Genomic DNA, 18,295 nt, shown 5'->3' on the forward strand with positions numbered 1-18,295 from the left:
ATTTCTTTCTGGAAGAAATCAGTGTTGGGAGGCAGGGACTTCCCAGCTTAAATGGGACTGGCACTTTGCTCACACTTCTCTTTGTGGATGCTTTCTTCCTTTAGGAAATGAAAAATATGAGAAGACACTGAAACGGCTCATAAAACACCGGCAAATACACAGTCCTGGCTATAAATTAGTTGTTCAGACAAACACTGAGAGCCCAAAGACCAAGATCTTGAAATCTCAGACCCCAACAACTCAGACTGCGAAGATTCAGAATCCAGAGACTCAGGACCTGAAGCCCCACATCCCTCATTCTGGCATTGTAGTAAGAACAGCTGCAGCCCCGTTTGGCACATGCCACCCTCTCCATGTCACCTGAGCCCCTTGCAGCCCACAGCAGCTTCCTGGCTCCCCGATGACACTTGGGACCTCCCTGCCCACTTACAACCTTGTGTCACCTCAGCATTGCCCCCAGGGCTGCCACTCTGGTCATGGTCTCCTCTGGGGCTGCACCAGCTTCCTGGCTACCCCAGGGAGAGATCCTGAAGGCCATGCTCCAGGGATGGAGTTGATGGTGCTTTGAAGGAGATGCAGGTCATTGCTGGGGAGTTCATTGGCCCCAGCCCAAGCCCTGCCAGTTACAGACCTTAACAGCAGCTGCCTGATTGTGCCTGGGGCTGTGCTGGCACTGCTCATCTCCAAGAGGCACCAGCTTGGTCCCAGTTCCCTTTCAAGACAGCTTTTGTCCAAGCTGCCTTGGTACTGGCTGGGGGCAGGCAAGTACCTGGAGCTCTGGAAGGTTCCTGGCTTGTCTGTCTGCCTGGCCAGATCAGCTTTGCTAACAGTATCTGGGCAGGCAAAGATGCTGGAGTTACTTCCCTGGAGATGAGGTCCTGGCTAAGAGAGCAGGAGGTGTCACAGGCACTGAGCAGCCAGACAGGAGGACCCCACACCCCCTCCCAGCAACAGCGGGGTGGGATCCTTTCTCAGGGGCAAGCTGGGCCTTGGCAAGGACCTTTGCTAACCAGCCACTGTCTTCCCTTCCCTCAGTCAGACACTCAGCTGCAGATAAAGATGATGAGGATGCTGATAGAGAAGCCTTTTCTAGAGCTGAAGCAAGTTCTTCCATCCCATCCCCTGAAGAGCAGGTTCCCTGACAAGGAGCTGTGCCAGAGTCTTGTCAAGTGAGTAGGGACTTCCAGCCCCATCTCCAGGTGCCCCGTGGGGAACACCCAGCCATGTCCCCTTCTCCTGAGAGCTCCTTGTGTCTGCAGAGCTGGGAATAGCCTGGACTCCATAAAGGGTCTGGTCCTGGTGGCTGTGACGTGCTGCATGTGAGCAGTGGAGTGTCCTCCCTTCCCCAGCCCCACGCTGAGCTTTGGACTGCTCAGCCCCCCACAGGTGTGGGGTTCTGTCCCTAGAGCTGGGGGACCCAGTGCAGGCCTTCAAGTCCTTCCAGACAGCACAAATTCTGTCCCTGCTGCCTGGCTCTGAAAGAGACAACTCCCAGCTGATGTCTTGGTTCCAACTAACAGCTGTGCAGCTGTGACACTAAACAAAAGGAGAAGGGAACTGCACATGTCAGCAAACCCTTTAAAAGCCAACATCAGATGGTTTGAATCCCGGTGGGGTGACAGGGCTTATCTAGGTGACTTGGTCTGTCCCTTTGCACCATCATGATGCAGCACAAGCACGGGAGGCTTCAATTCAGGAAGAAGATGCTCTGCAGAGCAGCTCATGTGATCCTGTTGCAGAGCAATGGAGATTTCCTGTGCAGGCAAACCTTATTCCTAGACCCCAAAGCAATTTCAGGCTCAGGCTGTACACCAGGCTAGGCAGTTCCACTGAGAGCAGTGGAGGCCCACTGGACTCACCTATACTGGCTTTTCATGGCAGACGAGCTGTGGCCAGTGTCCATTTTAAACTAATTTTATTTTCAGGTACCATTAGTAGTTGATAAAACCTAGGACCTGCACTCCTCCTGACTTCCCAAAGTCATTGCCAGGTGGTCAGGCCATGGGTTTCATGGGCTTGAGCTGAGTTTTTACAGCAGTGAATAAAGAAATAGCCACTGTATTTGTATCCTCCATCCCCTTGTGCATGTAGCCACTCTTAAGGACTGTGGTTTAAGGTCTGTCCTTCCTCCTCCTTGCAGAGTTGAGCTGCTCGAGTATGTCCTGGACATGGGCCCTGTCGTTAAGGGTTACACTGAGACACACACTCTGGAGATCACCAACCCTGGGCAGATCCATGTGTCCTTCCAGGTCAATGTATCTGTCCTGCAGAACACAGGTAAGCAGTGCTGGAGACACTTCTGTGGCCTTGGAGGAGGTGTCTCAGACAGATTAGCTTAAGCCCCTGAACCTGGGGAGGTTCCTGAGCTTTTCTTTCTCAGTGCCCCTGCTGGGAGCTTTCAAGGCAGAACTTTCTTGGCCAGCCATGCCCAGGGACCTGGCCTGCCTGTGACTGCCCTAATGCTCCTGTGCAAAGGCCAATGGGCTCATCACCCTGGTCACCTCTCAGCATCTTCCACCCTTGGCTCCCACGAGCAGCAAGTTTCTTTGGGCACTCTGTGGGCTTGTTTTGCCAGCCAGTGGGGTCTGCTGTGTTATGGAAGTGCTTTGTTTGGAGCTCACACTGTCACAGCACCTGTATCCAGCCTTTCTTGAGGAAGCAGCCTGTGGGATCCTCTGGTGGATCAAAAGAGGCCTTGAGGCAAGGCTGCCCTTCCATCACACAGTGGCTCACTGTGTCTGAGGGCTGTTCAGGTGCACTCTTAAGTCCAGGTCACAGCACGGCATGGGGCTTTTCCCAGACCTCTCAGCCAGGACACCTGGAAGGCCTTAACGTGCTTATACACATTTTGTGTTTTGTGTGTATCTCAGCTGCTTTGTGTTCATCTGTTCAAGGTTTCAGCGTGGACCTGGACCAGATGAATGGCCTGCCCCCCAGCCACACCTTGACCTTTGACGTGCGCTTTGAGAGTGCCCACAAGCCAAAGGGTGACGTGGAAGTGGTGCTGCCCATAGAGGTACCACAGCTCTTGGCAGCAGGCTGGGCACAGCAGCAGATGTCACCTGCACCCTCTGCTGAATTCTCTGTCCTTCTCCAGGTGACAGAAGGCCCTGTGTACAGCATCCGCCTCCGTGCCACTGTGTTGGAACTGTCACTTGACCTCTCCAAGAACACACTGGAGTTCTCTGACATCCTCATTGGGGAGTGCCAGGTTGAGACCATCCGACTCTACAACCGGTTCCGAGTACCCTGCAAATGGTTCATTACTTCCAACAAGCCTGTTCTGAAGGTAAAGCACAGGCGACTTTGAACACGTAACTTCTTGGCTGGGTTTGCTTTGTGACTCTCGCCCTTTCTGCTCCTGTGGCTGCCTGAGCACTTGGGTCTATGGTGTGTTTGAGGAAACTTCTGAGGGTCTAGATCAAGGCTGATTTACCTCAACCTGTTCCATTAGCGGATGCTTTGCTTTCCTGCCATCTTCACCCATTCCTCCTCCTCCTCCTCTGAGGACAGTAGTTCCCTATCTGCCTGCCCTGTCTACAAGGCTTCCCTCCAGCTCTCAGCTTTGGGGTCACACTTGGTTTGGCTGTGGGTGCTCTTAGCACTCTGTCAGTGTCTCAGAGCACTAGGAGATCTCACATGATTGGTTTCTGTGCCCAGAAAAATCAGCACCAGCCCTTTGAAGTGACGCCATCCAAAGGAACCCTTGATCCAGGAAAGTGGCAGAACTTGCAAATCCAGTTTACACCCAAGGAGGAGGTGAGATTGGCAGGTGTCAGCCCAGGAAGCCTGTCAGGACTTTCTGGAAATGAGGGCCTGGTGCAGAGAGTGTGGTAGGAGCTCTGCCTTCACAGGCAGCTTTCTGCAAGCCCCGTACTCCGCGTGGCTCGGTTCACCCCACAGAGTACTCCCGTGAGATGTGCTTTGAAATGCCCACAGAGAGCTTGCACAGAGAGCCCCAGGGCTCTGAGACAGCCCTTTGGCACATGGGGGGATGTGCCCAACTCCCCTCAGCCTCCCCCTTGCCTGGCTGCATTTGCAGCTGCAACACTCAGCGCAGGGCAGCTGCCCGCTCACAGAGGATAATCCTGGCATGGTCAGTCTGGGCTCACTCTGCTGCAGGACTGACAGACCAAACAGCCACCACACACCTTCCTAGGCACGGCAGGACAGACACCTGTAGTGGTGTGCTGCCAGCAGTCCCTGGGGCTCTGGCCTGCCTGCACATTCCCGTGCAGCTGGGGATTCAGCTCAAAGGATGGAGCATTCCCAAAAGTGGTTTGCCTGTGGCCGCTGGGTCTCGGAAACTGGCAGTGTGTCCCAGCATGGACACAAGTGCTTCTGTGCCCACACACAGTCCCAGGGATCTTTTAATTGCTCAAGAAATGTAACCATCTTGTGTCTGGCTTTGACCAGAGCCAAACACTAAGCAGAGAAGCTGACCCTTCTTCCTTGCCAGCACGAGCTCATTTGCCTCTCTCCTGGAGCTGGTGTTTGCCTGACGCAGCAGTGCCAGGACTGCGTCTGGACACCGTAACCCCGAGGGCCCTTCCCATGAGCATTGCACTCCTGCAGCACTAGGTGAAAAAATGTCTGACAGTCCATTGTACATCCATCTGATACCAAGTGCCCAGTTACAGTGCACACCAAGATTCATCCCAGTTACTCAGCCCAGACTACTACAGATGCTCTAGTCCCTAGCATAAGTAAATATCTGGTTTCCATTCACCTTGGAGGGACTGATAACACCCTGACCTTGGGGCAAGCATTGTTGTATTTGGGGTTCTGTCACCTGGGACTTCATGGATGAGTTTTCTGCACTTTCCTCTTTTCAGAGGTTTTACGAGCATGAGCTGGAGCTTAACATTCATGGGAGAAGCAACCACTTAAAGCTGCAGCTCTCAGGACAAGGTCTGGAGCCACGGTTGGAGTTCAGGCCCCCAGCACTAAAGATGGGATGGATGCTGGTGGACAGCGATGTGGTAGAGGCCACAGTGGTGGTGAAGAACCCATGCAACTTCCCCATTGAATTTTATTCCCTGGATTTTGATGAGCAGTACCTTGAAGAGGAGAAGGTGAGAAGGCAGGTCTGGTCCCCATGTACATACTGCCCAAGCTTCACAGCATGCCAGCATTGCCAGGAAATCCCCAGGGCAAAGCCAGCCCTGCTGACATGCTGTGGGAGGACCTAAACTAAGTAGTTTGTGTTGCTTGGATGAAGGGAGGAGACAGAAAAAGGGTTTGTTGAATCTGTGTGATGAAAGGCAAGGAAAGGAATCTTGCCTATGGTTTCTCTTCCCTCCACACACAGATCCTGCGGATGGCAGTGGGGTCTGAGGACCAAAAGAGCTTTTTTATGCCTCCACGTGCCGTGGGTGAGACACTGCCCCCAGAGGTGATGGAAGACCATGAAGCACAGAGGAGGCCAGAGGCTCAAAAGGCAGAGCTCAAGGCCAGGGCTGAGGCTGAGGCCAAGGCAGCAGCAGGTCAGAAAAACAGTGAGGGTTTGGTGGTGTCTGTTTTGCCTGTGGTCACAGCAGGGACTCCAGCCCATACACCCTGAACTCTCTGTCACCTTGCTCTCCAGGGAAAGCCCATGCTTTTAGCAGCTGCCTGTTCCCCACCATGGTGGAGGAACTCTTGCCTGAAGGGCTGTGGCTACACTCTACCAACCCTGAGTGTAGCCAAAGCAAGCTCCTATCTGCCTGCCATAGACTGGGGAAATAATCAGGATATTCCCTTGTGTCCCTTAGCCACAAAGACTAGGACTGGAGGAGTTCCTCAGCCAGTAGGACCAGGTCTAAGATTGCTGGCTCTCCTATTTTTGCACCTTCCTAGCAACAAAAGAACAAGCTCATCTTGCTTTCACCAAGTCTCCTTTCCTGGGATCTGAGGGGATGGGGAGGATGGTGAGGATGGTAGGCAGGAGGCTGACTTTTCCCCCTGGTTTTGCACTGCAGCATATCACAGGACTGTCCCATTCTGTCCTGAGTCCATGGTGAAATTGAGTAGGAATCCTGTCTCTCGGGCTGTCATGCGCCACCTGGGCATTGCCCCGTCTTCAGGGAGGCGTGAAGCGCAGCAGCACCGAGGGATTGTTGTCATCATCCATGGGCCACCCCGGGCAGGTACGTGAGCTGCAGCCCAGGGCTGCAGGGAGAGGGGCAAGCAGGAGGAACGCACCCTGGTGGACCATGGTGCTTAAGGCAAAGTCCTCAGCTGAACAGGAGGTGGAAATGATCCTCTTGGCTCTAGAATTCAGAGCTCGTACCCACACTGCAGCTGCCTCTCCCATGGCCTCCCCTGGAGGGACACTTGCTTTCCCACTGTCTTTTTAACTTTGAAATCTTGTTGGAGGTTTTTCCAGGGCCTGTCCCTGTAGTGCCTCCTGTGCCAGCGTCACCAAGCAGTCCTCCTGTCTCTCTCAGGAAAGACAGAGGTAGCAGCAGGCCTGTGTCAGTATTACGACGCTGCTTACGTGTCCATCGACACCGTGGTGAAAGAGGCCATGGCCAGCGACCGGAGCCCAGCGGGGCTCTGTGCCCGGGAGCTCTGCACCCAGGCTGCCGTGGAGCTGGAAGGCAAAGAGGAAGGTGATGCTGGTAAGGAGAAATGCTGGTAAGGACCCAGAGCCAGTGCTTGAGAAACCCACCACGACTGTCCACTTCTGCTTACTCAGAGCAGCAGTTTTTCAGTCCTTGGGTCTCTTAGGGAACATGGGTGAAGTGCATCACTGGCTTGCCAAAAACAAAATGAAATCAATTTTGAGGGTTCAGTCAGAGGTTCTTTTATAGCCCCCTTTGCTGCCATTCTTGGCACATATTCGTTTTTCTAGGGGTACCACCTGCCCAGAAGTTTCATTAAAGTCTTCAGTCTCACATGGAGAACAGCCCAACGAGCTGTGTAACCTGACAGTGGGCATATGTAAACCTCTGGAGAAAAGAGCTCATCTAGGGGTGGTAAATGCCTGTCTCTTTCCCAAATATTTTATTAATTATATTTTATTATATTTATTTTATATTTCCTCAAAGCTGAATTGAGCTTGCTCCTCATGGGCAGCAGGCAGAACTGCTGCCCACCTGAACAAAGAAAAAGCCTTCTGAAGTGGCTCATTAAGCACCAGAGGACTGTGAGTGTAACCTCACAAATAAGAGGAAGGTCAGCCTCTCAGAGGAATTTCCAATGAGAGACATGCTCCAGATGAGCTCTTTTCTCCAGAGAGTTACCTATGGCCACTGTCAGGTTACACAGCTCGTTGGGCTGTTCTCCATGGGAGACTGGAGACTTTTATGAAACTTCCTGGGCAGTTGGTACCCTGAGCTCTGCAGGGTGAGGCCAGACCTGGCTCGGTGCAGGGGGAGGTTTTGCATTGCTCACTTTTGAGCCTGGCTGGGTTGGGAGCTGGTGGAAGGAAGAAGAGTTTGGGTCCCAGCTGGGCTTTTCCCACAACGAGGATTCACCTTCAGTGGAGATGGGTGATCCATGTGGGACGTGGCTGCAGGTCTCCACATGGGAATGCAGGATAGGTGCAGTGTATGGAAACAATGTTCCTGGAGGACAAATCTTTGGCTTGATATGCAGGGGAACTGCAGTGTGAGCAGCATCACCTGCATGCACAGTTGTTAGGAGGGACACAGTGCTGGCTTTAAAGTCAAGTATGGGATGGTGTGCTTTACCATGCTGGTAAGAGAAGCAGGGAAGGAGCTGCTTCTGGGAAACAGTGCTCCCAGTGCCCAGCAGACTGGGGAAAAAGTGCCATGTTCCTTCCCAAAGCTGTGCCCATTGCAGTGAAAGGTGCCTGCTTGCTTTACAAAGCCCCCCTGCATCCCCTGTCCCCTGTGCAGGTAAAAAGTCTCAGACCAAGAATAAACCACCCTCTGGGGAAAAAATCGACAAGAATGTCAAAGACAAGACTCCTCCAGCACAAAAGAAGAAGGAGACAGACAGCAAACTCGACAAAAAGGACACCAAGGTAAACATGATCTGCCCTGGTTGATGCCTGGGACCTTTGCATTGTCTTTGAGATGAGCAGGGGCTGCTTACAGTGGAGGCTCTGTGCCAGCCAAGGCCTGGTATGTGGGTCCCCAGTGCCATGACTTGGGCTGGGAATGTGCTCTGGCAGACAGCTCCACTGGTTCTCAGTGGTTTGCTGGCAAAGTGCAGTCCTGGCTAGTGTGGCTGCAGGCAGTGAGCAACGTGCTGGGAGGCTGCACCAGGGGCTTGCAAGCTTGGGTGTCTGCTGGCCAAGGGATGGGCCCTCCAGGACCGTCCCCTGGAGCCCTCAGCCTGCACTGCAGGGTTGTTCTAGTCTCCACTAGTGAGGAGCCCCAGCTCCAAGTCCAGCAGTGGGAGTTGTTCAGGGCTTTCCACCGTTGGTTTCTTTCCCTTACAATGGTTCCCATTGCAGTTCACAGTTTCCACTGCTCCTGCGCCCCAGCAGCTGAACATCATCAGCAGTCGTGGGGAAAAGCTGAACTGCTTGAGCTGTGTGCTGCCCGAGGAGCTGCTGGTGGACATCCTCAGTGAGAGGCTGAAGGTGTGTGGGGTGGGGGAAAAGGAGACATTTCTGCTCTGGAGAGACAGGCACTGAGGTACGACTCAGAGAGGAGGAGGAGGAGGTCTGTACATGCTGCTGGAGGATCCTGGACTGTGTGTAGGGAACCCTGCAGGAAGCTGTAGCTGCCCTTAGTTGCAGAGCCTAAGGACAGATCCCAGCTGTGCTTAGCTACTGCACTTGGAACAAGGATAGCTGGTGCCCTGGGACATCTGGGTTTACTGTCCACCTGCAAGCCCCCTGCATGCAATGGCTGATTTACTCTTCCCTTTATTCACAGCGTAAAGACTGCTCCAAGGGAGTGATCTTTGATGGCTTGGAGAGCCTCTTTGCAAGCAGCCTGGAATCTTCTCTGCTCTGTGTACTCAGAGCTATCAAGAACCGTCGTCATATCTTCATGGTGAACCTGCATCAGGATTATGCTTCTTGGAAAGCCAGGGATGAAGCTGAAAGAAAGAGGAAGGAAGCTGAAAGCGAGAAGGAAGGTGAGATATCTCCATCCCTCTCAAACCTCTTCTCTCAAGCCCTCAACCTTATCTCTGTGTATCTGGGCTTGCAGCAGAGCTTGTAAGAAATGTTTTTATTAATCTTTCCACCTTCTGCCTCAGTGTAACCAGCGCTCATCTCAGAGTTGCAGGAGATCTGAGGTTTTAGGACTCCCCTAAATCTCTAACATTAAAGCTTGGGCACAAGTGCCAGCTGCTGTAGCTCAGTGACAAACGACTGTCCTCAGCCTTGGTGCACTTAAGCCATGCAAAGCACAGGACCTCACTGCCCAGCCTTATTTGGGGGATTGAATTCTGGAGCAGGGATATGAGCTCCCCAGTATCTCCTGGGATGATAGGCTGGGTCAGGAAAAGCTGTGAATCCCTGCAGCTGACCCAGATCACCCAGCTCTGCTTGCAGTCACTCACGGTTTCTCCTCTGGTTTGTGCTAAAGATCTGCAATGGGAAAAAGCTCTGCAGAGGAAAGCAGAACGTCTCTGGAAAATAGATGAGGATGAGTATTATGCCCTCCCTAAGGAGAAGAAAGCAGAAGTGGATAAAATAATCCTGGAAAGGAAGCACATACAGAGGAAGAAGTAAGTAAGCCTTCCATGGGTTACTGCTCTTCTGTGGGTTATTGTCCCTGGAGGGCTTCCCTGCTCCAAGGACTCTGAGCTCAGAGGTGCTGGATAGCAAAGGCCAAAAACAACACAGGGATGGCCACCCTGAGCTCCCTGGCTCCCAAGAGAGGAAGGACCTTCTGCTGTTGAGACAGAACATCTTCTCTATTTTAGTGGTGAGCCCTGGGAGCTGGGCTCTGGGCTTGCCTTGGCACTGCCTCTAGAGGTGTTGGGTGCACCTGGTCCATGGTGTTGAGTCACACCTGCTTCATCATCTCCCTTCACCAAAACAGTGGGACTGTGGTATGGGCAGGTGTGGGGCACAGAGCAAACCTTGGTTCGGGTCCTGGTCCTGCCACAGCATTGCAAGTCCTTGCAATGCTGATCTGCCAGGGTTCTCCTTATGGTGGGACAGCACCCATAAAAGCTCATGTCCTTTAGGCTCCCCTTCACCTGCAGCAGTAGGCAGCCACAGGAGAAGCTCTGCTCCAGCAAGGCAGCCCAGCTCAGGACACATAGGCAAAGTGTGGGGCTGGGAGTAGAAGGGGGCTGAATGAGCTGAGTGAGAATTGTAGGAGAGAGAAGCAGATGTTAGCAATCTGTGATCTGCTTTAAACTGGGAAATCAAAAGACAAAGGGCATTTTCAGGCATCAGCACAGAGAGCTGGTGGATCAGCCTTTGGCAGTGGGCTGGGGTTGTCTGGGTGTGCCTTAAGAGGGAAGTTACACAGTCAAGACCTTATGATGGCAAGGCTCAGGTTTGGCAGGTCCTAGAGGTCCCCTTCCACCAATACCTCACTTGGGATGTTCCCAACCTCTGTGGGTTGAGGAAAATACACAGAAATGGCCTCAGGGTCAAGGAATGAAGTGCAGGGCCAGTCAGGACTAGTGAGCCCAGGTTTCTGGTGGTAACTCTCAGTCATGTTTTCTATTTTGTTTGCTGAAGGGAGCTGAAGCGGCTGGCTCAAAAGCTTGAGGAGGAGGCAAAAGCCTTAGAGGAGGAAGAGAGGAGGAAGGAGGAAGAGAGGCAGAAGGAGGAAGAGAAGAGGAAGAAGGAAAAGAAGGGTGCCTCTGTGGGGAAGCAACCTACAAAACCAGAGAAGGGGAAAACCAAAACCCCAGAGAAGGGGGAAACCAAACCCCCAGAGAAAAAAACTAAGCCTCCAGAGAAGGAAACCAAGGCCCCAGAAAAGAAGGAAACTAAAATCCCGGAGAAGGAAACCAAACCCTCAGAGAAGAAGGAAACCAAACCCTCAGAGGAGAAGGAAACCAAACCCTCAGAGGAGAAGGAAACCAAAGCCCCAGAAAAGAAGGAGGAGACCGAAGTCTCAGAGAGGAAGGAGACCAAAGTCTCAGAGAGGAAGGAGACCAAAGTCTCAGAGAGGAAGGAGACCAAAGTCTCAGAGAAGAAGGAGACCAAAGTCTCAGAGAAGAAGGAGACCAAAGTCCCAGAAAAGAAGAAAGCCAAACCCCCAGAGAAGAAGGAAGCCAAACCCCCAGAGAAGAAGGAAGCCAAACCTCCAGAGAAGAAGGAAGCCAAACCTCCAGAGAAGAAGGAAACCAAAGCCCCAGGGAAGGAGGAAACCAAAATCCTAGAGATGAAGAGAACCAAAATCCCAGAGAAGTGGAAATATAAAGCCCCGAAGATGTGCAAAATCATAATCCCAGAGAAGGGGGAACCCAAAGCCCCAGAGAAGGAGGAACACAAAGCTCCAAAGAAGGGGAAAACCAAAGCCCCAAAGAAGGGGGGAACCAAAATCCCAGAGGACCCAGCTGAGATGGAGAACTTGATCCTGAGATTTCAGATCTATGAGTCATCACAGCAGAACGTTGCACAGGTTTTCTCCTACTGGGACAGGGTTCAGGGTACTCTGCAGTTATCTGTGATCCAAAAGGGAAAATCTTCAGCTGAAAACAGAGGTCAGAAGACAAGTAAGCCTCAGGAGAAGGTGGAGAAGAAGCCTGAACAAAAAAGTGGAGACCAAAGGAGTCTTCAGTCATTTCAGCTGGAGATGCAAAGTGAAGCTGCAGAAGGGGCAGTCAGAGATGAGCATGTTGGGGTGCCGTGCTTGGACATCCAGGTCTCAGATCCAAAGGCCATGATCGGGGAGATCCTGAGGGATGGGAAGCTGCCAACAGAAGATGAGGTAACACCCTGCAAGGCTCAGGTCCTGAGCTTGCTGTGGTCTTGGGTCCTGGAGCATTGTGTCCCCCTGGGTGATAATGGCACAGAGCCTTGTCCAGGTCCCTGATGGTGTTCCACAATGACTCTATCATCTGTGTGGATGGGAAGGGTATCACCATCCCCCAGATGGGCAGGAAGTGGGAGTGCTCTGTGTACAAGTATCCCATCTGTTCAGAGTTTCCCAGCCTGGAAATCATAAACCATTCGGGACAGGGCAGCTCACGGTCATTGTTTTCTTCAGCTGAGTCACTTGGGAGAGGTTTCTCTCCCGGTCCTGCTTGTAGCTCTTGTGTCTGCTCTGGAGCCTGCTCACCCCACTGGGCATAACAAAGCACTTGTACTTCATATAAATCAAAAACCCCATTGCCAAAAGCTCAGTGCCTTTAAAGAAGGAGTTGTGAGGATGAAGGTGACAGAAGTACAAAGAGGATTTTCTCTTCTGTTTTAGCTGCTGAAACATCTGGGACTGCATCCTGACGGCCCTGCCCTTCCCCCTGCTGCTGTGCTCTCCGTAGTCGAGTACCCGGAGGAGCGGCTGGGCTCTGCAGGGCGTGTGGAGCCCTTCACCATTGTGGCACCTGAAGGTGCTGCTATGGAAGATGATCTGGTGGGTGCTCCAGTGGTGCCAGCACTGAAGGTGCCAGGGCAGGGACCAGGCTAGACAGGGACAGGAGGGACAGGTTGGATGGAAAGGGAGCATTGTGGACAGGTAATGAAGATGTGATGGGGCCCCATGTCTGCAGGTCTCTTTTCTCTAAGGGATGGGACAAAAGAGACAGTTCTGCTGGAGACAGAGCAGTTCTGTAAGACAAGATGGGAAAAAACACTTAAAACCATGAAGTTCCTTTGAGGAGAGGGTCCTGAGTGAGAAGGGGTGTCCTAGGCAAAACAAACATCAATAAGGAAGACCAAGTCCATGGGCAGGTGGACTTATTTATTTTTTTTCTCCTCCATTGGTGAACAAACCCCCATTTTGTTTTCCAGGATGGGGATGTCTCAGGGCTCACCTCTCCCTCCCTTTTCTCTCTCCCCTTAGGCCAAGGCCCCAGATGCAAAGGGCAGTTCTGCCAAGGGCCATCCAAAGGCAGGTAAAGCAACCAGCAGAGACAGCTCTGCAGAGAAGCAGATCTCCACATGGAGAACAGAAAGTCCCCGGGATTCCTCTGCAACAAGATCCAAAAGTACAGTGGGAAGTGCCTCAGTCCCCACAGAATTCCTCAGGTGAGCTGCACGGGAGGAGGTGATGCCTTTGCTTCTTGGTCCTCTTGCCAAACAAAGTCCATTGTCCCCAGCTCCACAGCAACCATGGGGAGTGCCAGTGCCTCCATGGGATGGCGAGTGCACCCTCCTTGTTTTGTTTGCTCCTCAGCAATGTCTGAAACCTCCTCTTTAACTGCCAGGCTGAAACGGTACCGGTGGATAGTGCCTGCCCAGGGTGAGGTGGAACTGAAGGTCCACTTCTTCGCCAAAAAGCCGGGGAGGTTTGAGCAGACACTGAGGTTTGAGCTCGTGCAGTCAAAGCGCCAGTACGAGCTGCCCTGCCGTGGCGCCGGCCTGTACCCCAGCATCAGCCAGAACCCACGGTAAGGCTGGCCCCTGGCAGCCTCCCACACCACAGCTGCCCCCAAACTCACAGCCAGGGCTGCCCCGTGGGGCTTCTGGCCTGGGCAGATCGTGCTGCCTGAGGCCGCCCAGCATCTCTTCCTAGGCTGGAGCTGGGAAGGCAGATGGTACCTCAGCCACCAGGAAGGGTTATGGCTTTCTGACTACATTTCCTACTTGGAGCATCTCATAGCTCCTCCTTCCCCCCTTTCTCTGCCCAGGCTGGTGTTTCCACAGTGGAGGGCGACCATGGGGGAAGAAGAAATCATCTTCAAGGAATATGTTGAGAGCACAAAGCAATTCCACTTTGGACCACTGCTGTGTGGGAAATCAAGAGAGTGGTATGTGCTCCCTGCTGGGCCTTGTACTTTTCTGGACATGCCTGGAGAAACATGCTGTCCTGGTGGCACAATCCAGGGCAGTCCCTGGATCAGTCCTGGGAGACACGTGGGTTTGGAGACACATGGGTTTGAAGGACCACAGATGTGTGAACTTGAGCAGATGAGAGGTAAATGAGCCTTGGAGGAGCTGCTCTGCCTACCCAGTGGGTGCCTTGGTGGCTGCCTTGGTGGCCAGAGCCACGTGCTGCTGCCACTCCAAAGGTGACTTGGGGGGCTACTTTTGTGTCCCCCTACATGGGAGCTTCAACCCGTAGGAAATGAATTTGATGGTGGTTTTTGAGGTGCTTTGAGCTCTGCAGGTAGCCTGATCAAGCAATTACTCTGTAGATGGTTTTGTAAACCTTTCATTAACCTGTAATCATTAATAAGATTTTATGGTTGATCTGCCAGCGGGTGTTGAGGGGAAGGTACAGCAGGAATTACATTTCCCTGTGATGACATTGCATCCCAGCTGCTGGATAAAGTCTGCCTAAACACATTGTCTTTGAAGCTATTGTGTACTTCTACTTTTACTGTCACTTTTTAAAGAAAATAATATTTAAGTTCTTTTCTCCATGGGAGCTCTGGAGGGCTAGGTCTATTTTGACAGCCCAAGGAAATGAAATTGAAGTACATACAATCTTTATCCAGGTTGATGGATGGTCTGGGATCTCTGTTTGCTTCTTTATCCCTTTCTCCAAACTCCTCTCTCTAACTTTCACTCCAAAGTCATTTCCACACCTGAGAGAAGGGTCATTTGATATCTTTTTGCATTCCTCTTTGGAAGTGATGCTTTAAATTTCTTTCTCAGACTCTGAGCTAACCCTTGAAATCCAAAGCAGTTTCATGACTTTTATGAAAGCAGTTAGCTAAACTCCTTTTCCAAAAGCCTTTCCTTATACCCTGCAGGGAAGGCACCCCAAGAAAGAAGAGGAAAGAACCCATGGGTCTGGTGTACTGTTATTTTTCTAGGCACCCTTGAATTTACATTGTATTAAAAACTCTTGAAGTGGCCTGAGGATCATCAGGCTTCTGGGCTGGAGGCACCAAGTCCAGGGGAAGGCATCAGAGTAAGGCAGGGATGAGCACACGCCCATGCCCCTGACTGGGATCCATTTCCCTCACTTGTTTGTTAGAGCAGGGTCTTCCAGCACTGGTTCCTTGGGTGCACATGGTGTCACCCTGATTTTTTTAGATTTTCTAAGCCTTCTGATGTTTACATGCTTGTAGCAAACTTTCTCACACATCTTCTGTAAATAACTTACTGTTTTGCATTCTTTTATAGAGGAAGAGAAATTTGATAGATTGTTAGTCTGTCCAGTATCATTGGAGAGGTGGCACTTTTAGAAAACTATAAATGTTGGAGTCAGAAAATAAACTTCCCTTTTCTTCACCTGAAGAACAGCAGTGTGTGTGCTGGGGTTGTTTCGTGTCCTGTAGCAACACACACGGTGCTCTCCTCAGTGTGTGGCAAAGGCAACAGTCTCCTCTGCAGCCTTTTCCCCTTTTGTGGATAGGTACAAGGCCCAGAACTGTCCCAGCAACTCGGAGAATATAACCATCCTCAACAACTCCCCCATGGTCGTAGAGGCCCAGTTCTCCTTTGAGAATGATCAGAAAGCAAAGACGTTCCTTCTGGACCCTCCCCACATGACACTGAAACCAAAGGAGAAGCAGGTGGGAGAAGGGCAGGTAGAGCAGGCACCATAGAAGTGCCCAGGGGCTGCTCCTCCTGCTCACACACAGAGCTCTTCTGATTTCTTCCTGTGGGACCATGTGCAGGAGCTGACCATTTGGGCATACCCCACTTCCCCTGGCTTCCTGGAAGACAAGCTCATCTGCTGCATTGAGAAGAACCCGAACCCAGTGGTCTTCAGCCTGTGCTGCTATGGGGTGCATGTGAAGCTGGAAGTCAGCCCCCGTGAGCTCTCTTTTGACAAGCTGCTTCTGCACAGGTCAGTCATCTCACAAGCACTCCAAAACTTGTGACAAAGAGAAAACGTTTGACTCTGGTTGCCAGGGCATGGATGGAGCTGCTCCAAGATGCATTCAGTGGCGAGGCCGGTGTGACCATCCAGCAGCTGATGCCAAGTGCCTTCTCTCTCTGCAGGACTGACAGCAGGACCTTGGTCCTGAGAAACAGCGGCCTGCTGCCCATGGCCTGGCTGCTCAATGGGCTGGATGACCTTGTTGAGGACTTCTCCTTGTCACAGAACAATGGTATCCTTGATCCCCGCTCAGAGTTTGAAGTGACACTGCATTTCAAGGCTGAGCAGATTGGCAGCATTGAGAAGACCCTCCGACTAGAGGTGAGAGGGTCTGTGGCCTGCCTGTCAGAGCAGGGCACAGTGAGCAGCCATGTGCTGCTAGGGACAGAGTCAGGAAGAGCTGCACCCGCCAGGCACAAGGGTGCTGTGACCCCAACTTCTGCCTCTACACAGCATTTGCCAGAACATGCAGTGCATCCACATCCCCCCAGACAAGCAGACACTGCATCCTGAGCCTGTACCACAACCACCTCGTCCCTGTGAATGGTTGAAGTTGTTGTCTGGTTGTACAGACTGCAGCAGACTGTGATCTCTACATTCCTCTTGGACTTTGTCTAGAGCTCTTGCATAGTACAACAAACTCTCCCCCTGGGATTTTGTTCCCCATGGTTTAGGGGCTGCATTTCAGACAGGGTGCTAGGTGATTTGGGAGGGTTGTCAATGCCACTGCTCTGAGACACCTCATACTTCTTGTGGTTGTTCTTACACCCCTGTGCCTCTCAAGGATGCTTTAGCAGCAGCATTCCCTGCTGTAGGAGTGCAGAGTTAGGCTGATAGGGTTTTTTACTGCAGCAGAATCCCACTGGGACAGCCCATGAGAGGAACAGGTTAGCAAAGCTTGGGAGTCCACAATGCTTGTGAAGCCAGGGAGGCCATAGGGGAAGCAGCCAGCAGAGACAAGGACTTTCAGGCTGTCTACCAGAAGAATAATCTGAACAGTGTTTGTTTCTGGCTGCCTCAGGTTTCAGATGCAGAAAACATCCTGGGGGTTGTTCAGACTGAAAACATTGAAGTCTCTGCAGAGGTCTATGATGTTTCTCTGAGCATTGACTTCATACCTGAAGGTCAGTGGATGCCTCCCAAACAAAGCAGTCCAGGTGCACTGCATTACCTTGGGAGGTCGGCAACCAAAACGATGGGATGGGATGGGATGGGATGGGATGGGATGGGATGGGATGGGATGGGATGGGATGGGATGGGATACAAGGATGGCATGGATACATAAAGCATGTACCCTGCAACCTGCATGAAATAAAGCATTGTCAGGAACTGACAGCCTTAAGTCTCTCCCCTCTGAGCTTTGAAGTGTGCAGCTCCATGTGCAGATTGGATTTGGGGGCTTTGAAACAACAGTGACGTGAACAGGCAGCTGGCAATGCCCACAGGCTCAGCACAGCATATAAAGTAATTGGATTTGTGCTTGGGAGTGAGGAAATGGAAGGCGAGCTCTTTAGCTACTAAGCCTGCAGATGTTTTGAGTGTGAAGAGAAAGGGCAGACAAGTAGCTGGAAAACACTTTCAAGAACAGAAACTTGCTGGAAAGGGTTTGCACCAAGACCTCCATGTAGCTTGTGGCCTGTTGTATTCTGCAGTAGTGTTTGACCTCACTCTGAGGGTTTTTTGCAGGTCCAGAAGGAAGCTTGGAATTTGGAACCATTAATGTCCTGGATAATGTGAAGAAAGTACTAAGTCTAAAGAACAAAGGGGTATACAACATTGAGTACAGGTGAGTCCTGCTGCCTGGTAGTGAGCATTTCCTTGGGTTCCCAGGCCTGCATTCTCCCTCTGTCAATGGCTAGAACCTGTTTCCATGCTGGCTACCTCATGGTCAATACAAAACCTGGGCTCTCTAATCTCAATTATTCTACCAGAGAATCCAGCCACAAACCAGCAGTTCTTCACAACTCAGCAGGAGCCCAAAGGAGAGTCCCAGAAATTTCAGCCACGGAAATACTGAGATTCATTACCTTTATTTGATGGTCTCACCTCCTTTCTCTTTCTGAGACTCTGTAAGGAAGTGAATGAAAAATTTCAATATCAAGGTTTCTTGCAGTAACCTCATGATTGTCTGAACTCTCTGTCAAGATCCAGGATTCCCTGAGCAGAGCTGGATTCTCCCTTTTTTTCTGGTCCTATGCAAAGTCCTGGCTGTGCTGGTGGCACCTGTACTTGTAACTGCAGAGATCTCCATTCCTTCCCTTTCTCCCCAGGTTCACACTGAAGGGTGCAGGTCCCAGGATGCGAGAAGCAGCATCCTACTTCACTGTTACACCTCAGTCGGGCGTGCTGATTGCCTCCCAGCCTGCTGTGAATGTTGAGATACTCTTCCACCCCACAAGTGAAATGCTCCTCAAGAACAGACCCATCCTGTACTGCCAGGTGAGCTGCCTGGGCCAGGCTGTGTTATCACACGGTGTTTT

The 18,295-nt window shown here is 51.8% G+C and overlaps 1 protein-coding gene across 1 annotated transcript in view; it reads left to right on the plus strand.

Annotated features, from left to right (window-relative positions):
• The window catches only part of LOC132333008 (hydrocephalus-inducing protein-like), a 69,601-nt gene that overhangs the window by 40,180 nt on the left and 11,126 nt on the right, over window positions 1-18,295 (plus strand). The window contains exons 27-51 of the mRNA XM_059857735.1: window positions 105-310; window positions 1,036-1,169; window positions 2,141-2,277; window positions 2,895-3,016; window positions 3,098-3,289; window positions 3,661-3,759; window positions 4,836-5,075; window positions 5,312-5,486; window positions 5,961-6,128; window positions 6,429-6,602; window positions 7,845-7,972; window positions 8,408-8,536; window positions 8,835-9,039; window positions 9,513-9,636; window positions 10,607-11,807; window positions 12,294-12,452; window positions 12,882-13,066; window positions 13,246-13,428; window positions 13,669-13,955; window positions 15,323-15,504; window positions 15,610-15,782; window positions 15,938-16,136; window positions 16,837-16,939; window positions 17,502-17,601; window positions 18,086-18,254. Coding sequence (XP_059713718.1) covers window positions 105-310; window positions 1,036-1,169; window positions 2,141-2,277; window positions 2,895-3,016; window positions 3,098-3,289; window positions 3,661-3,759; window positions 4,836-5,075; window positions 5,312-5,486; window positions 5,961-6,128; window positions 6,429-6,602; window positions 7,845-7,972; window positions 8,408-8,536; window positions 8,835-9,039; window positions 9,513-9,636; window positions 10,607-11,807; window positions 12,294-12,452; window positions 12,882-13,066; window positions 13,246-13,428; window positions 13,669-13,955; window positions 15,323-15,504; window positions 15,610-15,782; window positions 15,938-16,136; window positions 16,837-16,939; window positions 17,502-17,601; window positions 18,086-18,254 — 5,174 coding nt within the window. The remainder of the gene's footprint in view (window positions 1-104; window positions 311-1,035; window positions 1,170-2,140; window positions 2,278-2,894; window positions 3,017-3,097; window positions 3,290-3,660; window positions 3,760-4,835; window positions 5,076-5,311; window positions 5,487-5,960; window positions 6,129-6,428; window positions 6,603-7,844; window positions 7,973-8,407; window positions 8,537-8,834; window positions 9,040-9,512; window positions 9,637-10,606; window positions 11,808-12,293; window positions 12,453-12,881; window positions 13,067-13,245; window positions 13,429-13,668; window positions 13,956-15,322; window positions 15,505-15,609; window positions 15,783-15,937; window positions 16,137-16,836; window positions 16,940-17,501; window positions 17,602-18,085; window positions 18,255-18,295) is intronic.

The sequence above is a fragment of the Haemorhous mexicanus genome, chromosome 12 (assembly GCF_027477595.1).
Source record: "Haemorhous mexicanus isolate bHaeMex1 chromosome 12, bHaeMex1.pri, whole genome shotgun sequence".
Classification (NCBI taxonomy): Eukaryota; Metazoa; Chordata; class Aves; order Passeriformes; family Fringillidae; genus Haemorhous; species Haemorhous mexicanus.